General features: G+C 45.1%; 1 protein-coding gene across 2 annotated transcripts in view; it reads left to right on the forward strand.

Annotated features, from left to right (window-relative positions):
* Window positions 1-19,256, forward strand: part of PAMR1 (peptidase domain containing associated with muscle regeneration 1) — a 148,215-nt gene extending 128,959 nt beyond the window's left edge. For both annotated transcript variants that reach the window (XM_074372172.1, XM_010964673.3), the window contains 5 exons: window positions 9,942-10,154; window positions 12,086-12,152; window positions 15,093-15,325; window positions 16,496-16,788; window positions 18,182-19,256. In XM_074372172.1, the coding sequence (XP_074228273.1) occupies window positions 9,942-10,154; window positions 12,086-12,152; window positions 15,093-15,325; window positions 16,496-16,788; window positions 18,182-18,718 (1,343 nt within the window). In that variant the 3' untranslated portion in view covers window positions 18,719-19,256. The remainder of the gene's footprint in view (window positions 1-9,941; window positions 10,155-12,085; window positions 12,153-15,092; window positions 15,326-16,495; window positions 16,789-18,181) is intronic.
* Window positions 19,257-22,879: the final 3,623 nt, after the last annotated feature.

Consider the following 22,879-nt stretch of genomic DNA (forward strand, 5'->3'; position numbering starts at 1 on the left):
CTCTCTGCAAAACACAAGGCAGTGTGGGTGTCCAAGTATTAAAAATAACAAAAGTAGTTATTCTCACTGTTCTCAATATAGGCCGGGCTCTGTGTTTTATGTGACATCTCCTTTAATTGTCACAACGTCCCCCTGGGGTAGGTACTATCATCCTCCCCACTTTGCAGACTCATCCAGCCAGACACTTTTGAGTATCAGTTAGGTACCAGGCACTGGGGAGATGAGGAAGGGCTCTACATTTTCCTTCCATTTGGCAGAACCACAAAACAATGTCAGTCTTGGCCTTCTTCTGGTGCAGAAGAGAGCGGTCATGCCATACATTTCCTGGCTGCATCTTTCCCTAGTAAGGCCTTTGGTGATGGTGACGGTGGTGATGAGAATGATTAAGTTGGTGGAATCTCTTAGGGCTCAATGTGCTCAGTAGCTCAGGAGGCTTCTGCAAGTTCATTCTGTTCATCCCCAAGGCTAAATAGGATAGAATTGTCTTGTTTGGGTCATTTTCACTGTGAATATTTTTTTTAATTGAAAAGTCGACTGTGAATGCCGCTGGAGGACGTTTCCCCTAGTCGTTTATTGTTGTCACCTACCCCAACTCCCACCCCCATCCCCAGGAGCGGACTTAGAAACCTTCTGAGATTTGTGGGAGCCCTAAGCAGTCTTACTGAGCACATCCACTGGGTAGAAAACAGCTATGTTTTATAGTTACATTGGGTACCTATCGACTCTACCAAATGAGGATGTATCAGGTTGATTTTGAACAAAAGTCGAATGACCAAGACTTTCTTAAGATGTATTGAAGCTGACTTGTCTCTTAGGCACAGCGAGTTTCAGCTGGCTAATGAAATAGGCCATCCAAACATCAGAAAAGTGGTATTCGAAGGACATCGTGTACCAGGAGCCAGGAGCCAAGGACAATACTGATTAAGATCAAATAGCTAATTGTAAGCCTCAGCCTCCAAATTGCTGCCAGATGAATAAAGAGCAGTGTGGGCAGTCCAAGTATAATTTCACATGGGTACTGTCTCATTCACAACCTTGGAGGGCTGGAAAACACCAGGGAGGCAGCATTCCATTGGCTGGACAGGGATAAAAAGGGTTTTCAGTGGGAGGTTATATCACCAGTTGGTGTCATTATTCCTGGGGGAGACCTTTGTGGAAGTGAAAGGTATTTGGTCCAGAGGCACCAGACTCAGATACAAGCTGAGCAGGAAGAAGTGAGGGAGGGATGAGAGCCCATCCAATGGTTGTCTCTGGGTGTTGGTCTCATATTCAGTCAGGGTCCAGAATGAACAAAGTCCCAAAGAGAAACTTAATGCCTTTTGCAAACAGAGCTGAAATTCTGTCTCAAAATGCTTCCTTGATTTTGGTGATGAGTGAGAATGGGTGGATACCAAGAGTATGTTAAGAATGGAGACTAACACCCCAGCCTGTACTGCCAGCTAGATAATGGGGTAATGACTGTTGTTGACTGTGGATCTGTTTCTCTTCCTGGGACTCTCAGATAATCTTACAGCTCTGAAACCCATCTCCTATGAAAGGGACTGAGTAGTACCTTTAGTTTTTTAACTAAGGTGGCTCCCTCGCTACCATAAGTATTTCATTTATATAAAATTTGAGAAAGAAGCATATGCTTTTTTTAGGTGCAGTTTTGTAAACCACATCAAACCATTTCTGAAAGCAAGCAGGGTATAAATAATAAAGTAAAACAATTTGGAAGTGCGACAAGAAAAAGTGAAGGAGAGCACTAGGATGAGATGAGAGATTTAAGTTCAACATTTGCATCAGATGAAATGATCAGCCTCAAATGGCTCTGATTCTGAGTTTCCTGGCAGCAAAGGCAAAAAGGGAAATGTCTTAGCTGGTATGGCTCTAATTGTGTATTAAATGAAAGGGAGCACAAGTTCATTTGGTGATGCAAATATTGTCCATTTAATTATAACCCCTACTCCTTCCCTCTCCTTACCTAAAGGTGGTGCTGGGCAAATGTTTTTTTACTTCAGTTTTGCGAATAACAGAAGTTTAATCTTCATTGTAACAAATATTTCTTAAAAACTGGATCCTTTTAGCTCCCCTGTGCTCACACCATAACTTAGTGTGCCGATCCACCAAATTCCAGCCCTGCGCTCCTGCAACTCTGCCTAAGGGCTCTCCCTAGCTCTCAGGGCCCACTGGCTCATATACGTGGGAAGACAGGAGGTGCTGAGGAATCAGCGTTCACCCCATCATCCTTCAACGAATGGTTGAAGGTGGTCTGTAGGTAGTAACTCATATCCCTTGCTCTGTAGGTGGGATAACTCTGAGGCATATTCCGCACTGTCTCCTGGAGTTTCCCAATGGCATTCAACCTCAGTTGCCCCCAGCAGTAACTTTCTTGATAATGTGAACTTCCCTGTCTTACTTTTGCCACACTACTTCTTTGGTCCTTCCTGCGATCGCTACCTAAATAAGCTACTTGCACTCAAATCCCTGTCTCCCAGCCTGCTGCTGGAAGAACCCAACCTGAAATACTTCGTGAAAGTATGTCTTTGAGGAGCTAACTTAATAGAGGGGCAGAGCTCAGGTCAGCTATGTCACCATTTGGTTGTTTCTTTAAAACATTGGGTTAACCTTTGATCAATGCTAAATATCATATATTTCAGGACTGCATTGTTGAAAGGATGCTCAAAATATGATGGTATTATTGGTTTTAAAAGATTCAGTTAGACCCAAGAATTGATCTTTCTCTCTCTCTGTCACACACACACACACACACACACACACACACACGCACGCACACACAAACGCTCTTCTCTGTATATAAGAGCCAGCCCAGCTCTTTCTCGGGTGGGGTGGTAGAAGTGAGTGGGACTTCACTAATGTTTGTAGAAAGAGCCAATAATACCTCCCAAGGGACTTAAGATCTTCTGAAGGATTTTGTCAATCTCTTTGATCTAGCGTTTTTCAGACAGGGGTTAGAAAGTGGCTGCTTCCTTATTGGAAGCACCCCTGGGCCTTTGCTAATGCCTCACTTTTCCTAACTGATTGTGCCCTTGATCAGCTTCTCACTGCGTTAACTTCAACATGTACCCTGGTTAAATGGTAATCTCTGTGTTAACAATTCTGTCTAGTATCATAGGGAGGACACACATGTGATGAAACTGGGAGCTCGGCTTCCCACAAACCCCCAGTGGTTATCCTCAGCAGAAGCATCTAAATTAGAACCTGGTCCCATTCCACCCAGGTTCCCACTGGTAGATTAAGAGGTTTTCTTTCAGACGACACAGAAAGCTAAGTGGTATCAACCCAGTTAAATTGATTGTACCCGATGGCATCTTTGATGCAACCCAGACTGCAGTCAGCTACTACGATTGGCTATTTTTTGCTGAGACCCCACACCCGATTTAAATTCACTGAAGGCCCCAGTGATTACCTTTCCTTTATTCCTTGACTAGAGTCCTATGTTCAGATGTAATTTTCAAAGCAAAGTTAATAAAGACACTAGTCATTTAGCATGAAATGGTGCTAATGAAAAAAATTATGTGTATACATCTCTGCATTCTCCTGAAGACTTGGGGAATAAGTAATTGGAAGGAAGGCCTCAAACGATTTTTAATAAGTGCTTAAGTGAGCCTGGGGAGGGCCTTGAGATGTCTGGGTGTAAATGAAAAATTTCCATGTTAAACATACAGAAACACATCTGTCAATGCCTGATTCTGCTGGCCACAGAGGAGCTGCCCACTGAGTGAATAGTGCAGGGAAATTAATCAACGAAATCAGTAGCCACCAGCACGTCACCCATCTTCCTCTACAGAGAGACACGCTAGGCTTCCCGGAGGCAGAGCAGAGTTTGGGTTCTTTGGTCCCTTTTCCTAGATCTTGTCTCCAAATTTGAACATATAGCTTCGAGACCAAAGCAAAAGGAAAAGGCAGATACTCATGAAGTGTGGTGTAGCGTGTTGAAACTCTAGATTCATTCATAAAAAGATACTTTGTGAACAAGGATATCCTAGTGGAAAGTGATGTAATGGAACAAGAGATCTGTTTTCTCGCCACAGCCGGATCTGCCTCCTGGGTTTTGTGATTATTAGGGGAATGGGTCCACTCCCTAAATTAGGGATGAAGAGTGTGGACTTCCTTTTGTCATGGTCAGTATAGTTGATCTGACCAGCAGGTATCATTTGCGTGCGCCACAGAGCTGCTTTTCCTTAAAAAGTCTCTGCATTATCCTGACATGTCCCTGATGTCTCCATCATCATGTCCATTTCTTATAGGTCTTCTGGACCCAGCCATCTTTGCCGCCTTATATCAAGTATGTAAGAGAATCTTAGTGTATCAATCAGGGGAGAAAAAGATACAACTTTATTTTCTTTAAATCAACTCAAATCCAACTCTAAGGCCCGTGATTTAGGCTTGTGAGAAGTCCAGTCTCAGTCACTGCTGAGGTCTCCTCCTCCTCCGTACCCCAGGATTGTCAGAGGTCCCTGGCTTTACACAGACAGCACCAGATTGGCAGGGAGCATCCTTGGACAGCGGATTCTGGATCTACACTGTTTAGTTTGAGGAAATCCATTGTCTGAGAGCACCTGATCCCGTTAGGCCAAAACAGCCCTGCTGGCGTCGGACTGGCCTGGAGCCCGAGAGGATCCGTGGAGGCTGGAGACCCTCTGAAGAGATGTGGCTTTTCTAGTTGCCCTGCCCACCACCCTCCCCAAGATCTCCCAGGAGTGCTGAAAGGCAGACAGGGCTCCATGCCCAGGGCTGACATAACCGCCTCTCTAGGGTTTTATCACCTCCCAGTGCCATGCTGGGAGGTGTGAGGGGCTTGATGCCCAGGGCTGAGAAAACAGCAGAGCTGTCTTAGCTGAGTTTCTCTCTAAACCAGACCTCGAGCCAAGCATTTGAATCTAAGTGATTTTTCAAAGGAAGTCTTCCCAGGATCAGCCAATATGGGAGCTGGGGAAGCAAAAGAGGAAAGAGGAAGAAACCAAGCAAGAGTGATGTCAACTGAACTCCCAGACTCCGCCCGATCCTGTAGCATGCTGGGAAGTGTAGATTACGCCTCAAGAAACCAGAGAAACAGGGCTTTTGTTCTCCCACACCCATCAGTCACTGGCTGCAGGCAGCCCTGGGGTGGGCATGAGGGGACACATATCTAGGAATTTTTCAGCTCTTCATACAGGCAAGATGGTGCCTACGCCCAAGGGCAGTCCTCGGAAGGTGGCAGGTGCCAGCTCACAGCAGCAAAGCACACGTGTAGAAGCTGAGCTGGCGGAAGGATGAGGAGACCTGAGTGGGGCACCAGCAGTGATCACTACTCGAGCCATCCCAAAGCCATCGAGTTATCCTCTGTAAAGTGTTATCACCACAAACTGCCTAATACTGTTGCTCTGAGGAAAAGATAAAGAAGGCAAGGGAGAGAAGACCTTTCTTTAATGTTTATCTGAGACAACATCCCAGAGAAATGCGTCCCAAGGACTGTTTTCGTCCGCAAAATAGCACATAAAGTTATGCTAAACTTAATGTGTTTATGTCTCTGGGCTGAGTCCCAAAGGTACCAGAACGATGTGATGTTTGTGACTAATCATGAAATACTTTACTTAGCAGAGCAGGAGTTGATGCTCCTTAACACCGGAGATGCAGATGTTTTATATTCTACTTTGGCTTTGTGTGAAAACATCCATCCCACTGAGGGGAAATGAAACCCAAAGCTCTTGAAAAATCGAATAGTGAGAATCATGAATCTGCTCGATGGGGAGATACAAAGGTTTCTAAACAGAGAACCCACACGGGGAAGAAAGAGATAGTTTTGAAATCTAACCCTGGGGCGATGCTCTGATGAGATGCAGATGGTCTATGAACCCAACAGGTAGATGTCTAAACCGGGAGAGGAAAGGATGCACAGAGGAAGTCTTAGAATCCTCTTCAAAAGCATTGTGGGAGAGTGTACAGCTTTGAAAAGTACAGGAAATAAATGAGAGGGAAGAGAGAATAATGCCCAGGGGATGTTCGATACAGGAATATAATTTTAAGTCTTCATTACCCAGGATTAAAGTAGATGAATGTACAAAGACTATGGTTGGTACCCAGAAGTCTGAATCAACACACCAGACCCAGGTCGGGAAGCCTATCATGTGTAGACATTACCAAGAGACCAAATAATATTGCTTTATACTTGAACAGACTCAATATTAGCCCTTTAGATTTCTTTATGGGTTTTTCTTTAAGGTGTATGAATTTGGGGAGTTGATTTTTAAAGGCAACTGGGTGCTTGTAAGTAACAAACAAATAATGTGTAATTTAAATTACTCCTCAAAACCAGCCCAGCTGGAAAAGTGTTATTATCTTGTTTTACAGGTGAGAAAAGCAAGGCTTGGTGAGATTAATTAATTTTCCCAGGTCCTAGTTTATTAAGTGGAAAAATGAATATGTTTTAGCCTTTATCCCTTCCTCCCACAAGCAGACATTAGCTGAACACCCGCTGTGTGCTTCTTCTGGACACTGAGAACCACATGATTATCTGATCCTGGAGGCCATTATTTTTCCACCAGAGTCTAGTGACAAACTCATTTAAATCTGAATTCATGGGAAGTTGGATTACTCTATAATTATGCAAGATGGTAAAGAGATTTGCATGGAGTGGAGAGAGTATGGGAACACACAAAAAAAGCATGAAGACAATGTTAGATTTATAGTCTTAGTGGGGAGGACCCAAACCATTTTGCCTGATACTTTAAAAAATAATAATAACAGAAACCGAAACAACAAAAATAATAAACTTTTATGGTTACATTTTCTGATTATAAAACTTGGAAAAAAAAAGTATAAGGAAGCAAAAAACATTCTCAGTGTTAACAAGCCAGAGATGACTGTAATTATCTTAAAGTACACTTTTCCAGTCTTTTTTCCCCCCTCTTTAGCTGCTCTGATTTTTTTTTCTTTTGGTTTTGGTTTTTAACAGTTTTTTATGATATGTCTATGTGTGGTTTTCTTCCTATTTATCTGGACTGGGTAAATCTGTAGGTTGATGTCTTTCATCGGGAAAAATTCAGTTACTATCTCTTTACATATTGGTTTTACTCCATTCTCTCTCCTTCTGAGATGCCCATTACATGTATTTATGAATCTCACTGCACATTTTCCTTACAATTTCCTGTACATTTTCATCTTTTTGTCTCTTGGACCTTGTTCTGAATGTTTTTCTTTCAGGTTATATTTCAGTTTGTTGATACTCTTAAGCCATATCTGGTTTGCTATTAAACTCTGAGTTTGTGCTGAGTTTTTACTTTCTGTCGTTGTGACTTTTTGAGTTCTAGATTTCCCCTTTGGTTATTTTTTTTAAAGTTTCCTGTTTTCTACTGAAGTTCTCAAGTTTCTCTTTTATTTCCTATTTATTCTTAAGTAGTGTCATAAAACTGCATTATCTGAATCCTTTATAAATCTGTTTCTGATCTGCATTCCTCTTGAATTTCAGCCACGTAGACTTGCCTTCTTTTGAACCCTCACTAGGAAGCATCATTCAGCTCAATCCTGGTGACATTTCATGAGCATAACTTAAAACCAAATAATATTTCTCCATTCTAAGATTTTAGCAAGTTTAAGGTGCACCATTGATTTAATTATAGCTTTTCTGGGGATTTGGGAGTAAAGAAACATTACAAGAAAAATATACATGTGACCTGACTTCAGACATGTCACGTTATAAAGAAATAGCCATTTAAGAATTAAAGAAATATGGCAGAATTCCTCAACATTGGGCAGACATGTTTGGATATCTTAAGTCCGTTTATATTTAAATCTTCTCTTAAAGCCTCTTCAGTGAGAGACACAACCTGAATTGTCCTGAGGCTTTGTTATCTCTAAGGGCTCGAGAACTCTCCAAGGTTCCTGCCAGTTAAACCTACATTCAATGTCATAGAAATATGATGCATGGGAATCCTGTACATAGGAAATCATGGGGTGGGAGCCTAGTGGACCATGAAAGGACTTCAAAGAGGAGAAAAACCCATTGATCAGGCAGTAGAAGTGATTTCTTGTCTTCTGCCAAAGCTGATGTGGCTAGAGGCTAGTTTAGATTCTTCCAGTGTTCCAGCACTGGTCCTAAGTATCACCCAGTCTTCCTTGGCCATGAGTTCTAACAAGCAAAGCTCACAATGGAAGGGGAATTGCACTTAAATTACACAAACCATTGCCCTTTGATAGCCTAACTGGCCACAGATGCCAAGTATCTGCCAAGGTCAAGCAGCTGGTGGGGGCGGTAGCCAAAGGAAGAACGTGGCTCCCATCTAAGCAGAGATCTCCTCCCCACACCAGCTGATTCTTGCCCTGTGGGAATACAGCCCCAGAGTTTTCAGAGCTGAATTTTGTCAGAAGCCAGTAGCACAGACTTTTATGAGAAATCCTCTGATTTTTATGTTGGCAATGAATTTCATTTTCTAAAACTTGCGGGTAAAACACAGTGTGTTTTTGAGACGATTGCAGTCTGTGGGTTGTCTCCGGGCTACATGTTCAGCACTGAATGAGGCTGTACTGTAAGAAGGTAGCCCCATCCCTGAATCTCTGCCTCTTCTTCCCACATCATAGAGGGATTCCTGGAAATACAAGCACTGGGACTTTCTGAGTCCACTTGAAGCTTCAAAACATGCATTGGCCTCCCTGTACCATTTCGGTATTTTTAAACAGCTCACTTGGCGAGGTCTCTTTCCTACACTTAAAATGGGGCTTTGGAGTCAACACCAGGGAAACTGCTCATATTACATGACCAAGAGCACAGAGTGTCACTGACATCATCTATCTGTCACATGACGGACGGGCACTCTTAGACCAGACAAGCCAGTAACTCGGTCAAGATTAACAAGCTCAAAATATTACACATAGGAAACTCTATTAATTTTTAGTTCTCAAATATTTTAGAGGTGTTATATAAATGGAGATTCATTTCTTGCCTGGAGGCAAGCAAGTAAGTTGCTTGAAAGATAATCGGGACAGTTACAGGGAGAAAAGCATGTCCAATGCATAATTGTATTGCGTGGGGATGGTGTTATACAGATGAACCTGGGTCTTGGGAAAAATGATTAAAAAGAGACGAGGGAGGCTGATAGAGTGACTGGTACCCAGACTCTCAGGGGACTTACCCTGTGTCTGTAGGCGAGGAATATTCAGTATTGTGCCATGATCCATTTGGGAAAAATATGTCATCTAGCTGATAGAATGTTTCTAGGATTTATCTAATGGCCTGTTCAGTGCTCAGAATAGCTGGTGATGCCAGTTTTATTCTAAATAAAGAGAGAATACAGATGTCTTTGTAATGAATATTGTTAAATATTTAGATGGAAAGTTATATTCGGAGATCAAGGGAAATTAGTTGTATCTCTGAATTTATATTGTCCTCTAGTGTTTTTTATCTACAACTTTCAACACACTGATGTTCCTGCAGATGAAATATAAAATCCAAATTCATATATGTACTGTTGTTTCTAATCTGTTCCACTGTCTGGGTACAACGCACATAGGAAATTGAAGAGTCTAGTTTAATTGCCCAAGCTTTAGGGAACACAGGAAATGATTATTACAACACTGAAAAACAATAACCCTTGTATGCTGGTCATAAAATCTAGGCAAAATGTGTATTTTGTCCAGGCCTGCCCAGCTCCCACTGCAGTTTGAGGGAAAAAATGGGAAAAAATGATCATGACCATATAAGAGACGCTGCGGTGTCAAATGTATTTATTTATGGAATGAGACACATCTCAGTTTACGTATAAAATCATTAAAACAAGGGGAAGATATGTGCAATGTGTGCATTTTCTATTATGAGTTTTCTCTTGGTAATTCCTTTGAGTGCCATCGTTAGCAGGCTCTATGTCACTGTGTTTTTAATTAAATGAAACGTGAAAAGATTCGATTTTAAAATGGAATACTTCAGACTCTTAATAGCTCTCCTTTTCTTTAATTTTCACTTTTAGGCCTTGAAGAAAGAAACTGCTCAGACCCTGGGGGGCCAGTCAATGGGTACAAGAGGGTGACAGGAGGCCCCGGGCTCCTGGAAGGGCGCTATGCAAAAATTGGCACCGTCATGTCCTTCTTTTGTAACAACTCGTACGTTCTTAGTGGCAATGAGATGAGGACTTGCCAGCGGGATGGAGAGTGGTCGGGGAAACAGCCCATCTGCATAAAAGGTAACTTGCAAACATTTCTGAAGTCTATAGAAATAGATGGAGTTGCTGGCCATTTTGGTAGCTCCGATGCGTGTTTTTGTGCCCCTGGAAAAAAATGCCTTGCTCTGTTCAGTTTTCACTGGAACCGTATGCTACTCTTAGATTGGAAACCACGCATAAAAGCATTTGCTTCTTTTGGGGGCCACCAAAGGATTAGGCTTATCCTAATCACATCTTGATGTGATCAAGAAGAGTGATGTCGTTATCAGAGCAGTTTAGGAGAGATGACAAGGCTGAGTTTTATATTGTGCAAACCCGAGGGTAGAATTGAAGCAATCAATATACATTTCTATGGTTACATTTAGCTACTGTCTATGCAACTTTAAGTTAATGCAAGAATAAAAGGACAATATAGACATACCATCCCTGTCAGCTTACGTGGAGGGTGGTTTAAGATGTTAAGATGTTTAAAAACACCTTTTAAAAAAAAGAATTGGGGAAGGTATAGCTCAGAGGCAGAGCACATGCTCAGCATGCATGAGGTCATGGGTTCAATCCCCAGTACCTCTGTTACAAATAATTAAATACCTAATTACCTCCCCCCAAAAATAAAACACAAGCTTAAAAAAAAAAAAGAAGTTGACATTAAAAAAAAAGAGTAAATCCTGAACATTCAAAGCAGAGTTATAAAACAAATGAGTGGTGTATATTCAGAGAAAGGAGTGATCAATGTCGCCTGAAATAAGGACAATTGCCTGTAGCAGGTGGGACTGGAGCCATTCTGGGGAGCAAGGAAGGATCTGTAAAAGTGAAGAGGAGTCGGAACAATATTCCAGTTAGAGAACACAGGAAAAGTGGTGTAAGCAGAAGTGAGAGAATCATGGTAAATGAAAAGCAGGTAAATCTAGAAATCTGGGAAGTACATTTAAAGAGGTAGTTTGGGATCAGAACAAATGGACTGTGGAGTAGGGAAGTCTGAACCTTACCCCTTGGTGGTGGGGAGGCAGAGTGTCTCACTAGTTGCTCCTGGTCAACAACTCCATCTCTTTTTGGTGGCAGGTCACAATTATCTGGCTGTTTCCTGGGAAGAAAAGCCTATCCTTGGCCTAGATTATCCAGATAATTGCTTCAATCCTCCACTTTCCCTTCTGGGTATTTGTCAACAACCTGAGTCATGGGAAAGGGATTGAAAGAATGGCTTGTGAAAGGAATAAATCACTTTAGACTTTAGCCAGGAGCGACTTCCATCCCCACCAGCACAGACTCTTGATTCTCGATTTCATTAAGTATGGAACTGGCGTTACATATGTCCTTGGAGATTTTTGTCGACTCTTCTCTTACAAATTAATACAACCGAAGTTCCCTAGGTTGCTAATTAGACGAATGTTGGCCACTTGATTGGGAAAGTGAGATGGGAAGGATTCCTTTCACTTGTGAAGAAAGAGAGACTTCAACAAAATTAAACTGGGCCTTGAGCTGCCCTCAAATGATCATTAGGAACCTTAATTGCAGAGAAAGGACGTGGAGGAATCAGTTACTCAAGACTTACTGATGGTTGACACTGCTGTCTGGTTTTAAATGAGCACCTTGAAATCTCCAATGTTGGGCTATATTTTAGAACCTTGACATCGGCTTTTATTCCATGTTGATCAAGTCCGCTAATACTTTTTATGTAAACAGATAACCCTAATCTCTTAACTGCCAGCATTTCATATCATCCAGGTGGAGCAGCTCTTCAGAGGTGTTTATTCCCCTTGGGTTCTTCAAAGGGGGCTGCCAATTGGGTTATTCTGCTAAGTGAGCTTTCCGAGCTCGGCTGACACGTCTTACCTCTGAGATCCTGGGGAATGTGTCCCGGTGCCCAGAAGGGGTGATCAGGGATGCATCTGAACCGAATGGTGCGAACCTTTGATGTGGAAAAGGATCACGCAGTGCGGTCTTTTCTCTTCTAGCCTGTCGAGAACCAAAGATCTCAGACCTGGTGAGACGGAGAGTTCTTCCAATGCAGGTTCAGTCAAGGTGAGGTCGAAACACCTGAACTCTACTCTAAAGGCGAATGAACCTTCCCCTCCCACCCCCTTTCCCCAGTCTGTTTGGCCAAAGACAGTCTGGGGTTTCTTAGGGACACTCAGTGCTGACTGGCCATGAAAGAATAGGGCTTGTTAGATGGAGGCTGAGGAGCCAGCTGCCTTTAGCCAAGAGGTAGTGACTGTTGGAAGATGTACCAGGTTTCACTGGCTCGTGGGAAAGTAAGCAGTTGGTGGGAAGCCAGACTTTAAGGTGGTCTTTGAGGAACTGGCTTTTAATACTTGAGTCTTCCTGAAATTACTACGTATTCATCATACAGCTTCTAGGGGGATGGCATTCCTACCCAATGCAGCCAGCTGTGCCTTAGGAAGATGCTCTTGGTAGTGACCAACCAGATGAGGCAGGCTGGTGGAGCCAGGAGCCAGAGATGAACGATGAGGGTTGAGAAGCCTCGGGGACACCCACTCAGCCTTTCTCCTAGAAAGACAGAGGCGGGGACTCCTGGTGGTGAGTTACACTCGTGGCTCCGCGGCTCCATCTGTCTGGAATATGTGTCCACAGGATTTCAAGGTGGCTTAATGCCTGGTTTCCTTCTGTTCTCTGCTCCATTTCTACCTGGCAGAGAGACTTTCCACGACTATCCTTTTGAAAATAGCAACCCCACCTCCACCCTGACCACTGAGCTGACTTCTTTACCCAGCGCTCTCTGGCCTTTACAGAGATCTCCAGTTTTCATCTTAGCAACCATCCTCACCTGTTGTCTTACAGACATTTTGTTTACTTGTTCAACTTCTGTCTCCCCGCACCACCCCCTTCACCCTGCCAAAATGTGCGAGTTACACGTGCAGAAACATTTTCTGTTTGGTTCATGCTGAACTCCTAGTGCCTAGAACAGTGCCTGCTGCGTCATGGGCACCCCCCCAAATAGTGAATGAATGAAGGATTGATTGGATTGACACACAAGGGTTTAAGACCTATTTCTGTCATCTCTCTTTAGTGCTGGGTATTCTTGGGCAAGTTTCTAAACTTGCCAAACCTCCAGTTTCTTCTTTTGAAAAGGGTAATCGCGGTAACATCAGTCTCTGGGGATTGTTAAGGGTTAAATGCAGGGCTAGTAGCAAGCATTCATTGGGTGTTTGCCAGCTGCCAGCTATCCTTCTGAATTCTTTACATGCTTATTTAATCTTTGCTACAACCTCTGAGGTAAGGATTATTTTATGACCATTTCATTTTAGATTTTATTACTTTGTATTACATATGGGTAAATGCAGGCTCCGAGAAGGTAGGGGACTTGCTAGAGGAGGGAGCAGAGCCAGGATGCAAATCTAGGGTCTTCAGGGTCTGCTCCCTGATGCACGAAAATTTAATTCAGCCCTCTGTAAACACCTTGTGCACAAAAGCAGTAGCTTTTGCTTTTAGAAATGGTAACAATGAATCTCAGTGACTAGAACTGACCCCAACCAAGTGACATGAAATATTAAAAAATTAGGCTATTCCTCCATCTCTCACTCTGCCTCTGGCTTTCTCATTCCATATCCCTTTGCAGGCCAGGCATTCCCTTGGGAACAGTGGCAGTGGAATCCGCATTCTGCCCCTCCCCCGTTTTCTAATCATCCTGATTTACCTGGGGCTGGACTCTCCTGCAAGTGTTCTTCCCAAGGAGACATCTTGTAGAGGAGGCCCCGAGCTTTTCAAAAAGACCACTGGGCTTTGCATTTTGTAAAGCAGTTATAATGGGGAGTCAGGTGACATGGGCCAGGTGTCTAATGCAGATGAGAAAGCAAGCCTAAAACGTGGTTTTAAGTATCTTTCTGGAAGATAACGCTGCTGGAGTGGGGGTATGACAATCTCCAGCAGCCAGGCTCACCCAGGAACCCCCAAAGGCAATGTAAACCTTCAGTGGCAAAAGCTGAACTTGTTTGCAAGTCCAAAATCTTCCTGAACTGTAGACCTGGTTGTAGACAAGAGCTAAAGATTTGCTGGATGAAATCAATGTGGATGGAATATTTGCTCTGAGCAAAGCACTGTACAGACACATGAAACAGATTTCTTAAGATGCCATCGGATTGGCGTTGCAGGGACACCAGGGTGACTTGTGATTGCTCAGCGGTGCCCGGGTTCTGCATTAGCTTCCTATGTGCCCTTCAACACCCGCACCTACCTCTCTGGGCTTCCTTCCTCCATTCATTAAACAGGGATGAAAACACTGATTCCTAAAGGAATTCTAACTTGTCTGTTAATAGTCATTATGCACTGATATAAAATGAGCGTAAGCCGTGTGGTGTGCATACATTGCTCCCAAGAATCCCAGGGTGATCTCCGGGGACTTCAACCTCGGGGCTCATTTAAAGGCCTTTTCACATTTACACACAACGCTCCTTAATTCCCCCAATCAATGTGCCCTGAGAGAAAGCTCTGTTCTCTGAGGTGGACTAAGTACATTGGCTAATTGCTAAATCCAGCTACTGTATCAACACAGTTTAGTTCAAGTCAGTTCCTAATATTGCCCCATTACGATAATCGTTAGAGAAGAGCACACGCCTGGATTTCTCTCATTCGAATGCACTTCCTTTCTTGTTTAATTTCACAAGTGATTTTTGTGTGTGTGCCCGTAGAGCGTACCTTTGGGTAGCAGCTATCATGTCAGATATTATTCTCTTCGGTTGAAGTCCTGGGTGGCAGGAGACATGCCAGAAATGGAAATGGAGGAATAAAATGAAGGTTGAAATGTGCAAGAAAATTTGCTTAGTGGTAGAGGAGATGGGGGTAAGGGGGCGGTGAGGGGAGAGAAAGAGAGACAGAGGAAGAGACAGCTGTTGTTTTCTTCCTCTGTAACCAAATATCCACGTGGGAATTGGCAGGGATGCTAAAAGGGCCACAATGACTGTCTCCTGCCCTCCTCTCTCTCCGGGCCCGTGTGCCCTAATGCAGGGAGACACCATTACACCAGCTGTATTCATCAGCCTTCAGCAAGCAGAAACTGCAGGACGCCCCGACCAAGAAGCCAGCTTTTCCCTTTGGAGACCTGCCCCCCGGGTACCAACATCTGCACACTCAGCTCCAGTACGAGTGCATCTCGCCCTTCTACCGCCGCCTGGGCAGCAGCCGGAGAACGTGTCTGAGGACTGGGAAGTGGAGCGGGCGTGCCCCATCCTGCGTCCCTAGTGAGTCAAGGCCTATCCTTGGGTTAGAACAGCTCACAGCTCCCATGACTGCCTATGAAAAGCCACTGACCCCTTTGAAGACTTTGGGGAAAACTCCTTGTCTAAAGGAATGATCCTCTAATACTTTCCCTAGCTTGATGATGTCTGAAATTTCCACAGTTAGAGCTTCCTTCCTTTGGCTTAAACTTATTACCCAGGAGAAATTAACTCATTAAATCTTAGATTAATTATTTTGGAAAGAGGAGGACATAGTTTCTTGTGGATAATTCTATCATATTTACTTGGAGAAAAGGGACAGTGTAGTCATTAAACACCAAGTGGGGGAGGGGTTAAAGGAGCCAGAGGGCTTCTAGTCATGTCATCTTGGCTACCCTGTGTAAGCCCCAGTTTTCATCCTCATCACCCAATGGTATTAATTGGGTTATTGTTATTAATTAGATAATGAGGGATTAATTACAAGGTTATAATGATGATGACTGAGATAATACATGTGTCTGGAACAGGGTCTTGCACATACAAAGCTACCCTCATCCTCTTTCTCAAAGGAGAGGAGTATGGCTTAGTTCATAGTGATCATCTTTATAGTGATAGTCATGATATTTTAAGTCTTTCTATATACCATCTCATCTGGTCTCTTCAGCCCTCTGAGACAATTGCAATTACTGTATCCATTTTGCAAGCAAGAAGACTGAGGGTCTAAGAGATTAGGCAAACACTACATATAAAATAGATAAACAACAAGGCCCTACTGTATAGCACAGGGAACTATATTCAATAATTTGTGATAATCTATAATGATAATATGAAAAATAATATATGTATATATGTATAACAGAATCACTATGCTCTATACCAGAAACTAACACACTGTAAATCAACTACACTTTAATAAAAAAAAGAGAGATTAGGCAACTGACCCCATAGGTGCCTGGGATGGTAAGTCTAATCGTAACCCTAGTCAACCCATGGTTGACTTTATAGTCAGCCGTGTCAAGGTGGTTGATTAATATTTAAAGGGAAAAGAAAAACTGGGTAGATGCTTTGTAGACTTGACACTCACAAAGAGGTGTCACCTTTCCAGATTTGTGCTCTCTTGGTTGATTGACACCTTCCCCTTTGGATGGGAAGGTCTGAGTTTATCTTACTTCACGGTCTGTGCTTTCCCCATAGTCTGCGGGAAAACTGAGAACGTCACCACTCCGAAGACCCAGGGGACGCGCTGGCCATGGCAGGCGGCCATCTACAGGAGGGCCAGCAGGGTGCACGGTGGCAGCCTGCACAAGGATGCGTGGTTCCTGGTCTGCAGCGGCGCCCTGGTGAATGAACGCACCGTGGTGGTGGCTGCCCATTGCGTGACCGAACTGGGGAGGGTCTCCGTGATCAAGACAGCAGACCTCAAAGTTGTCCTGGGAAAATTCTACCGAGATGATGACCGGGATGAGAAGAGCATCCAGAGCTTGCGGGTGAGAGAGGCTGCAGCCTGGAAACTGGGGCTCTGGCTCAGCAATGCCCAGCACCAGGAGAGCAGCGGCTGTGTCAGCCCTGTCACCTGAGCACTTAGCTCCCAGCCCAGAGCCTGGAAGTGTTAGGCGTGTAGTAGGTGCCTAATATTTCACACTGATGGATACTAGACAGGGGCATCTAGAAAGACTATGGCATCTTCCCCCCGCCCCCTTAAACTGTTTTAAAAATAAGATAGTAACAGGCGTCTTCCATCGCTGTGGTCATCAAGAGTTAACCACCTGTTATGTTCAGGACACTGCACTAGGTAGGCTTTGAGGACGTCGAGACATAGCCCTAATCGACTCATGATATTCTTCTCTTTCCCTGCCTGCCTGCCTCCCTCTCTGCCATCCACCCACTCACCCATCCAGCTCGTCCATAGGTCCATCCATCTGCCTGGCAATCCATCCATCTATCCACTCATCCATTGTTTCTTTCTTTTATTCTAGTCTTGGGATTGAACCCAGGACCTTGTGCGTGCTAAGCATGAGCTATACCCCGACCCCCTCATCCATCCATCCACTGTTGAGTTCCCACAGCATGCCATCTGCTGGAAATAGACACAGGACTGAATCAGGCATGGTTTTTGCCCTGAGGAGTCCACAGACGAGGGGAGGAGATAGACCAGTATGTCGTGATTAGTTCAACACAATAGAATCCCTGAGGAAATGTGCCCAGATGTAGTTGAAGGAATAGAACACGTAGGTAAAAATGTTACAGCGTGTCACAGACGTAAGCCCCCAGAGGCCCCCATCAAAGAGGATGATCAGCAAGGATTGGGACAATCAGGGAGGCTTTGTGAAGAAGTCCGGCGGAACCTTCTGCTTGTAGCTCTGTCTTACTGGCTTGAGGGTAAATGAAATGTTTACAGCGGGCCAGAGGTCGCAAACTGATAGGTGGTAGGAGTTGCTGTTTTGATAGTGCTAACACATAGTTTTTAGTCAGTTATGTGCCAACATTTAAAAATCAGGAGGTTTCAGCCAGAGATCTAGAGTCTGTTCTCTGGCAAAATTAGAATTTCTGCGTGGCAGTGGTCAGCTGGAGCCGAGGGGCATTTGCCTCCTCCAGACCGACTCTGCCTGGGGCGTGCACTCCCATTCTCCGAAGCCTCACTTGGCTACTACGCTTATTTTCCACCACCTGCCAGGCGCAGTAGGCTGAACTGAAGTTTCAGTTCACAACCCTGGAAATAGAGCCACTGCTTTCTATGATCCCTTAAGCAAAGTATCTCCAAATAATAGCAGCTCTCTCTCAGATATTTTCTCACGATAACATAGTAGCCCCAGGGCTTACCTGTCCTTGTCACTGTGGAGTTGGCTGCTCACCATGGCCTTACGTTCCTTGCCTTTGTAGATTTCTGCAATCATCCTGCATCCCAACTACGACCCCATCCTGCTGGATGCTGACATCGCCATCCTGAAGCTCCTGGACAAGGCTCGCATCAGCACCCGCGTGCAGCCCATCTGCCTGGCGGCCCCTCGGGACCTCAGCACCTCCTTCCAGGAGTCCCGCATCACCGTGGCTGGCTGGAACGTCCTGGCAGACGTGAGGAGCCCTGGCTTCAAGAACGACACACTGCGCTCAGGGGTGGTCAGGGTGGCGGACTCGCTGCTGTGTGAGGAGCAGCACGAGGACCACGGCATCCCAGTCAGCGTCACAGACAACATGTTCTGTGCCAGCCGGGACCCCACCGCCCCTTCTGACATCTGCACGGCAGAGACGGGGGGCATCGCAGCTGTGTCCTTCCCGGGTCGGGCGTCCCCTGAGCCCCGCTGGCATCTGGTGGGGCTGGTCAGCTGGAGCTATGACAAAACATGCAGCCACAGCCTCTACACAGCCTTCACCAAAGTGCTGCCTTTCAAAGACTGGATCGAGAGAAACATGAAATGAGCCTCAGGCCCGTGAAGAAGCTTTTCCGAGCATCCATCCATCCATCCGGATGTGTGTTGCCCCAGGCAGTGTGGACCTGAAGTGTGATTCTGCCCATGAACTGGGCTGTGCCAGGGCTTCTGATTTCAAGGACAAAACCAGTGGAGGGTGAGGAGAGCTTACTTTCTGGTGGGCCCCTGCCTCCCTGACTGCTGGGACCATTGGGAAGATACCAGGGCTACTTGCAAGAACTGTTTCTTCAAAATAGACTACATGAATAGCAAAGGATTCCTCCCCATTCAAACAACTCAGTGGCCTTCCCCACCAGCCCTTCAGAGGTGCAAATGTTGTGGTCAGCTCTGGACGAGAGAGGACTGACTGGCTTCGTCAGGTCTCTTCCAAGGCTCCAGCCAGACCAAGTTCCAAACGGCCACTTGTGGAGCCAGCTGTGGTGCTGGTGTCTGTGCACACCACCACGGCACGGTGTGGTCCTTTGCCCTCCCAGTCCCCTGTACACACTTTAATAAAACAAGGGTTGGCTTCTGACCCACAGAACAGATGTGCCATGGCTCTGATTCCTGCATGCAACCTCTTTGAGCTACACGTGTTAGAACCAGAGGCTGGGTGGGGACCAGCGGCTCGGTGGCAGCCCTTTAAAATAGACCCCCCCCCGAGATGATCATTCCCAAATAACACATATAGCAGAGTCAATGCCATCTTTTCAGTGCCAGGGCTTGGAGTTTGCTGGGTCATAGGGTGTGGGAGGAGGGAGATGGGGACCCTTAGGTAAGGCCCAAAGAGAGGAAAGTACCAGGGGTTGGGTGCTTTTCAGTGTCCCCTCTGGTTCTCATGTTCTAGATCCAGCATAAAACCCTGCTGTGCATCTCCATACTTCTCTAGAACAGATTTTCATAGCATCTAAATTGGAATCACCAATTTTCCCCCATTTGATTGAGATATGCCAAGAAACTCGCTTTTCGTTCTTTTTTATATCTTAATGTGACTTTCCTTTCAAGCCCCACCCCCAGCTCCCACTGGATAGTAGAGAAAGAAAAATGAAGTAATGAATCCAGTCCCTAATCTTCCCCTGCACCTTCTCTTTATTGGGCGATTCACTCTTTCATCCTTCCTCCCCAGCTCTCACCAGCTTCCTCCTCTCCAAGATGGGGCCTTGGAGGCTTCTGTGGCTCCCAAGTTCCTGCTGGTTCTTGGATGTGTGTGGTGAGACTTTCTCATTCCTGGGTGTCTGGCTGGCATTGGGTGCTAAAGTCTGGAACTACTGAACTTGAGCTGTGTTCTCGCTGCTTCCCCAGGGCCCGGCGGTCCTCCCTGCTGACGTGGCTGCTCCTCGGTTCCGGCCGGCACTGACATCCCTGAGATCTGGGGGACTCCTCTTTGACGCCGGTTTGGGTGACTCAGCCTCCTTGCCACAGTGACAGCCTTCTCTGGACACTACCCAGGCTGGTTTTCAGTGACCTTTTCTTCCTCCCCTGAGTGCTTGCGGGAACTTCTCAGGCTTTTCAGTACCTCCTGAGGGCTGAGAGGGTTGGTATGGGGCACCTGGGAGACATTCATCTCCTACAGATCCAAACAGGAAATTTACTTTTCCCTCAACGTGTCAGAGAGAACTCTGACCCCAGGGACTTTAGCCCTGAGGCTGGAGGTCACATCCGTCTCCCAACTTGCCTCCTCATCTCTCTGTCTTTACATAATTCCCTGAGCCAGAAGAGAATTTCTGGTACTTTCTCTTTTTGTCAGGCTTTCTTGGGGCTTTCCACAAGTCGTATGCTCCTCCTTTCACTCACCCCCTGCATTCTCGTTACTTAATCTAAGAGCAATGTATTAGTTATCAGCTTCTGAGTAACAAACATCCCACACAGAGTGAGTTAATCTGGAGTATTGGATTTGATAAATATTTATCAGGTTGCTCAAAGGGGTTTTTATTTCTTTCTGTTTTTAAGCCTGGAAAACTTGGATCTTGAGAGGTGTAATGGAAGTCGAATCAAAAAGATCTAAATTCAAATTCCTGTCTTTCCACTTACTTGAAGTGAGCTGGGGCAAGTCAACTACCCTCTCTAGCTCAGTTTCATCATTTAAGTTGGCATGCTTAAATCTGTCTTTGGTGGTAGCTGTGATGATTAAGTGAGATAGTGTCTGAAGCAGTGAACACAGTACCTGGTATATAGTTTGGTGCCCATAACACCTGGCAGGGGCAAGTCTGTCCGGCTGGGCACAGCCCCATAAAACCTTCACGTCTGACTTCTCACATGGGTGCCCATGCGCCTCCTCTCCACTCTCTGCCTCTGTCCTTCCCCCTTCTGGACCGTCACGTTCCCTATGTTCTTGACAATCTGTTTTCTATTTAGTGTCATTTTTCCATCTTTGCCTCAACACTCAGATTTGGTTTGTGTTTATGTCATCTCAGCTCTGACTTTGATTCCTTTAGAAGCTGAATCTGGTCACCAGTCCTGGTGACACCACCTTAGTTAATAGCCTCATGGTTACTTGCCACTTACCCTAGACCTTCCTGCCCCAGCACTGCTCTCAGGGGCTGCAAGCACTCAACACACTCACCTGCGACTCCAGGTCAGGACCAGAGAGGGAGACACGAGCCTCTCCCGCTGTAGGAATGTCATCATCTCCCTTCGTAACAGGGAATCCTTGCCTCTTAGGATAGAACTGAGGATGAAGGATGTCTGCTCAGCTGGAAATCTGGGGTGTACATCAGTCAGGGTTTTTTTTTAGAGATTCAGAACTTATACGTGTCATATAGAATAAGGGCTTATGATGACTGCATACAATTGTGGGCGCTGGTGGAATGGTCTGTGCGAGGTTGTTGCCTTTGCACCTGATGTTGGACCTGAATTCAACTGGCCAGTAGGTGGGAAAGAAAGATGGATGTGAGGTTGGCTGAGCAAGGATAAACTGGAATCCATGAGGACAAACGGAAATCCGTGTTTGTCTCTTGCTGTTCCCAACCTCAATGGTTGGAGTGAACTGCACGTACACACCTATTCCAGGACACTCAGAGAAGCTGGAGGAGGGTTTCCAGCAGGTGCTGGTGGGGCTGTGGGCCTGGGTGCTGTTCCACCCCAGCAAGGTAAACGAGCAGACCAGTGACGCTGTATGTGACCCACCACAGCGCCCGATGCTCTTCACCCACTTTCAGAACGTGAAGATAGCCGTTATTTCATTCTCCTCTTCAGATCTCACGTAACTCTCCCTTGTGCCCACCCTAACCTGGAACCGTACAGGGAAGGGAACTCTGCAGACATGGTTCCAGCCTCCCGTCAGTTGACACAGAACAAAAGCCATCACAAATCATGAATAATTCATGCCCGAAAAGCAGTTGTCCACGGAGGACACCTTTGGGGAGAGCTGGAGAAGTCTCCTGCTTCATCCAGACAGTTTGATTCTAATTTCTTTGGTTAATGGTGTTTCTCTTTCCTTTCTTTTTTTTAATAGACATGCAGCCCCAACATCTGCCTTTCTTATCAGGAGGCCTTGGCACTCAAAGCAAGGCTGTGGTATTCTCCTGTTCAAGATCAATAAGTCCACAGGATGCCAATATCAGTCAACATCATTCTGTGACAGCTGTGGATGGGAACAGAAACAAGACCACGTCGTATCTTGTCTATGAAGAGACAAAAGTAAGGTCATGACATGAACCACAAAAGTACCAACTAGCCCCCTCTCCTGGTTTATCGCAGGGACTGCGGTGGCTTTACCCATTACAGTGTCGACTCCATCTATTCTTCCTCCTTTTTAGAGATTAATAAAGAGAGCCAATTATAGAATTACCCCCACTTACTGATAGCATCCAGTCCAGAACAAAGCCCCACTTCCTTGGAACCTCCCCCAAACCACCTAATAGAAGCGCAAATCCTGTAATAAGTTCTTTCTAAGACTCTCTTAATGAAATACCCCACAGTTCCCATGATTTTGAGTAGCAATACATCCAACTTATTCAACTGTAGGTGTGTTTCTAGTGGTCTTTGACTGAAGGGCATTGAAAAATATATATACATATATGTATATAAGTAAGGGTCTTGCTAAAATCATATCGATATTACCTGAATTTTGTGTGCCATATGATAAAATGGATATATGTAAAATTTAAGTAAAGTCTGTGTGATTTAAAGCAAGACTCTTACTTCCCTTGGAAGAAATCAGATTTATACA

Source organism: Camelus bactrianus, chromosome 10 (assembly GCF_048773025.1).
Source record: "Camelus bactrianus isolate YW-2024 breed Bactrian camel chromosome 10, ASM4877302v1, whole genome shotgun sequence".
Lineage (NCBI taxonomy): Eukaryota > Metazoa > Chordata > Mammalia > Artiodactyla > Camelidae > Camelus > Camelus bactrianus.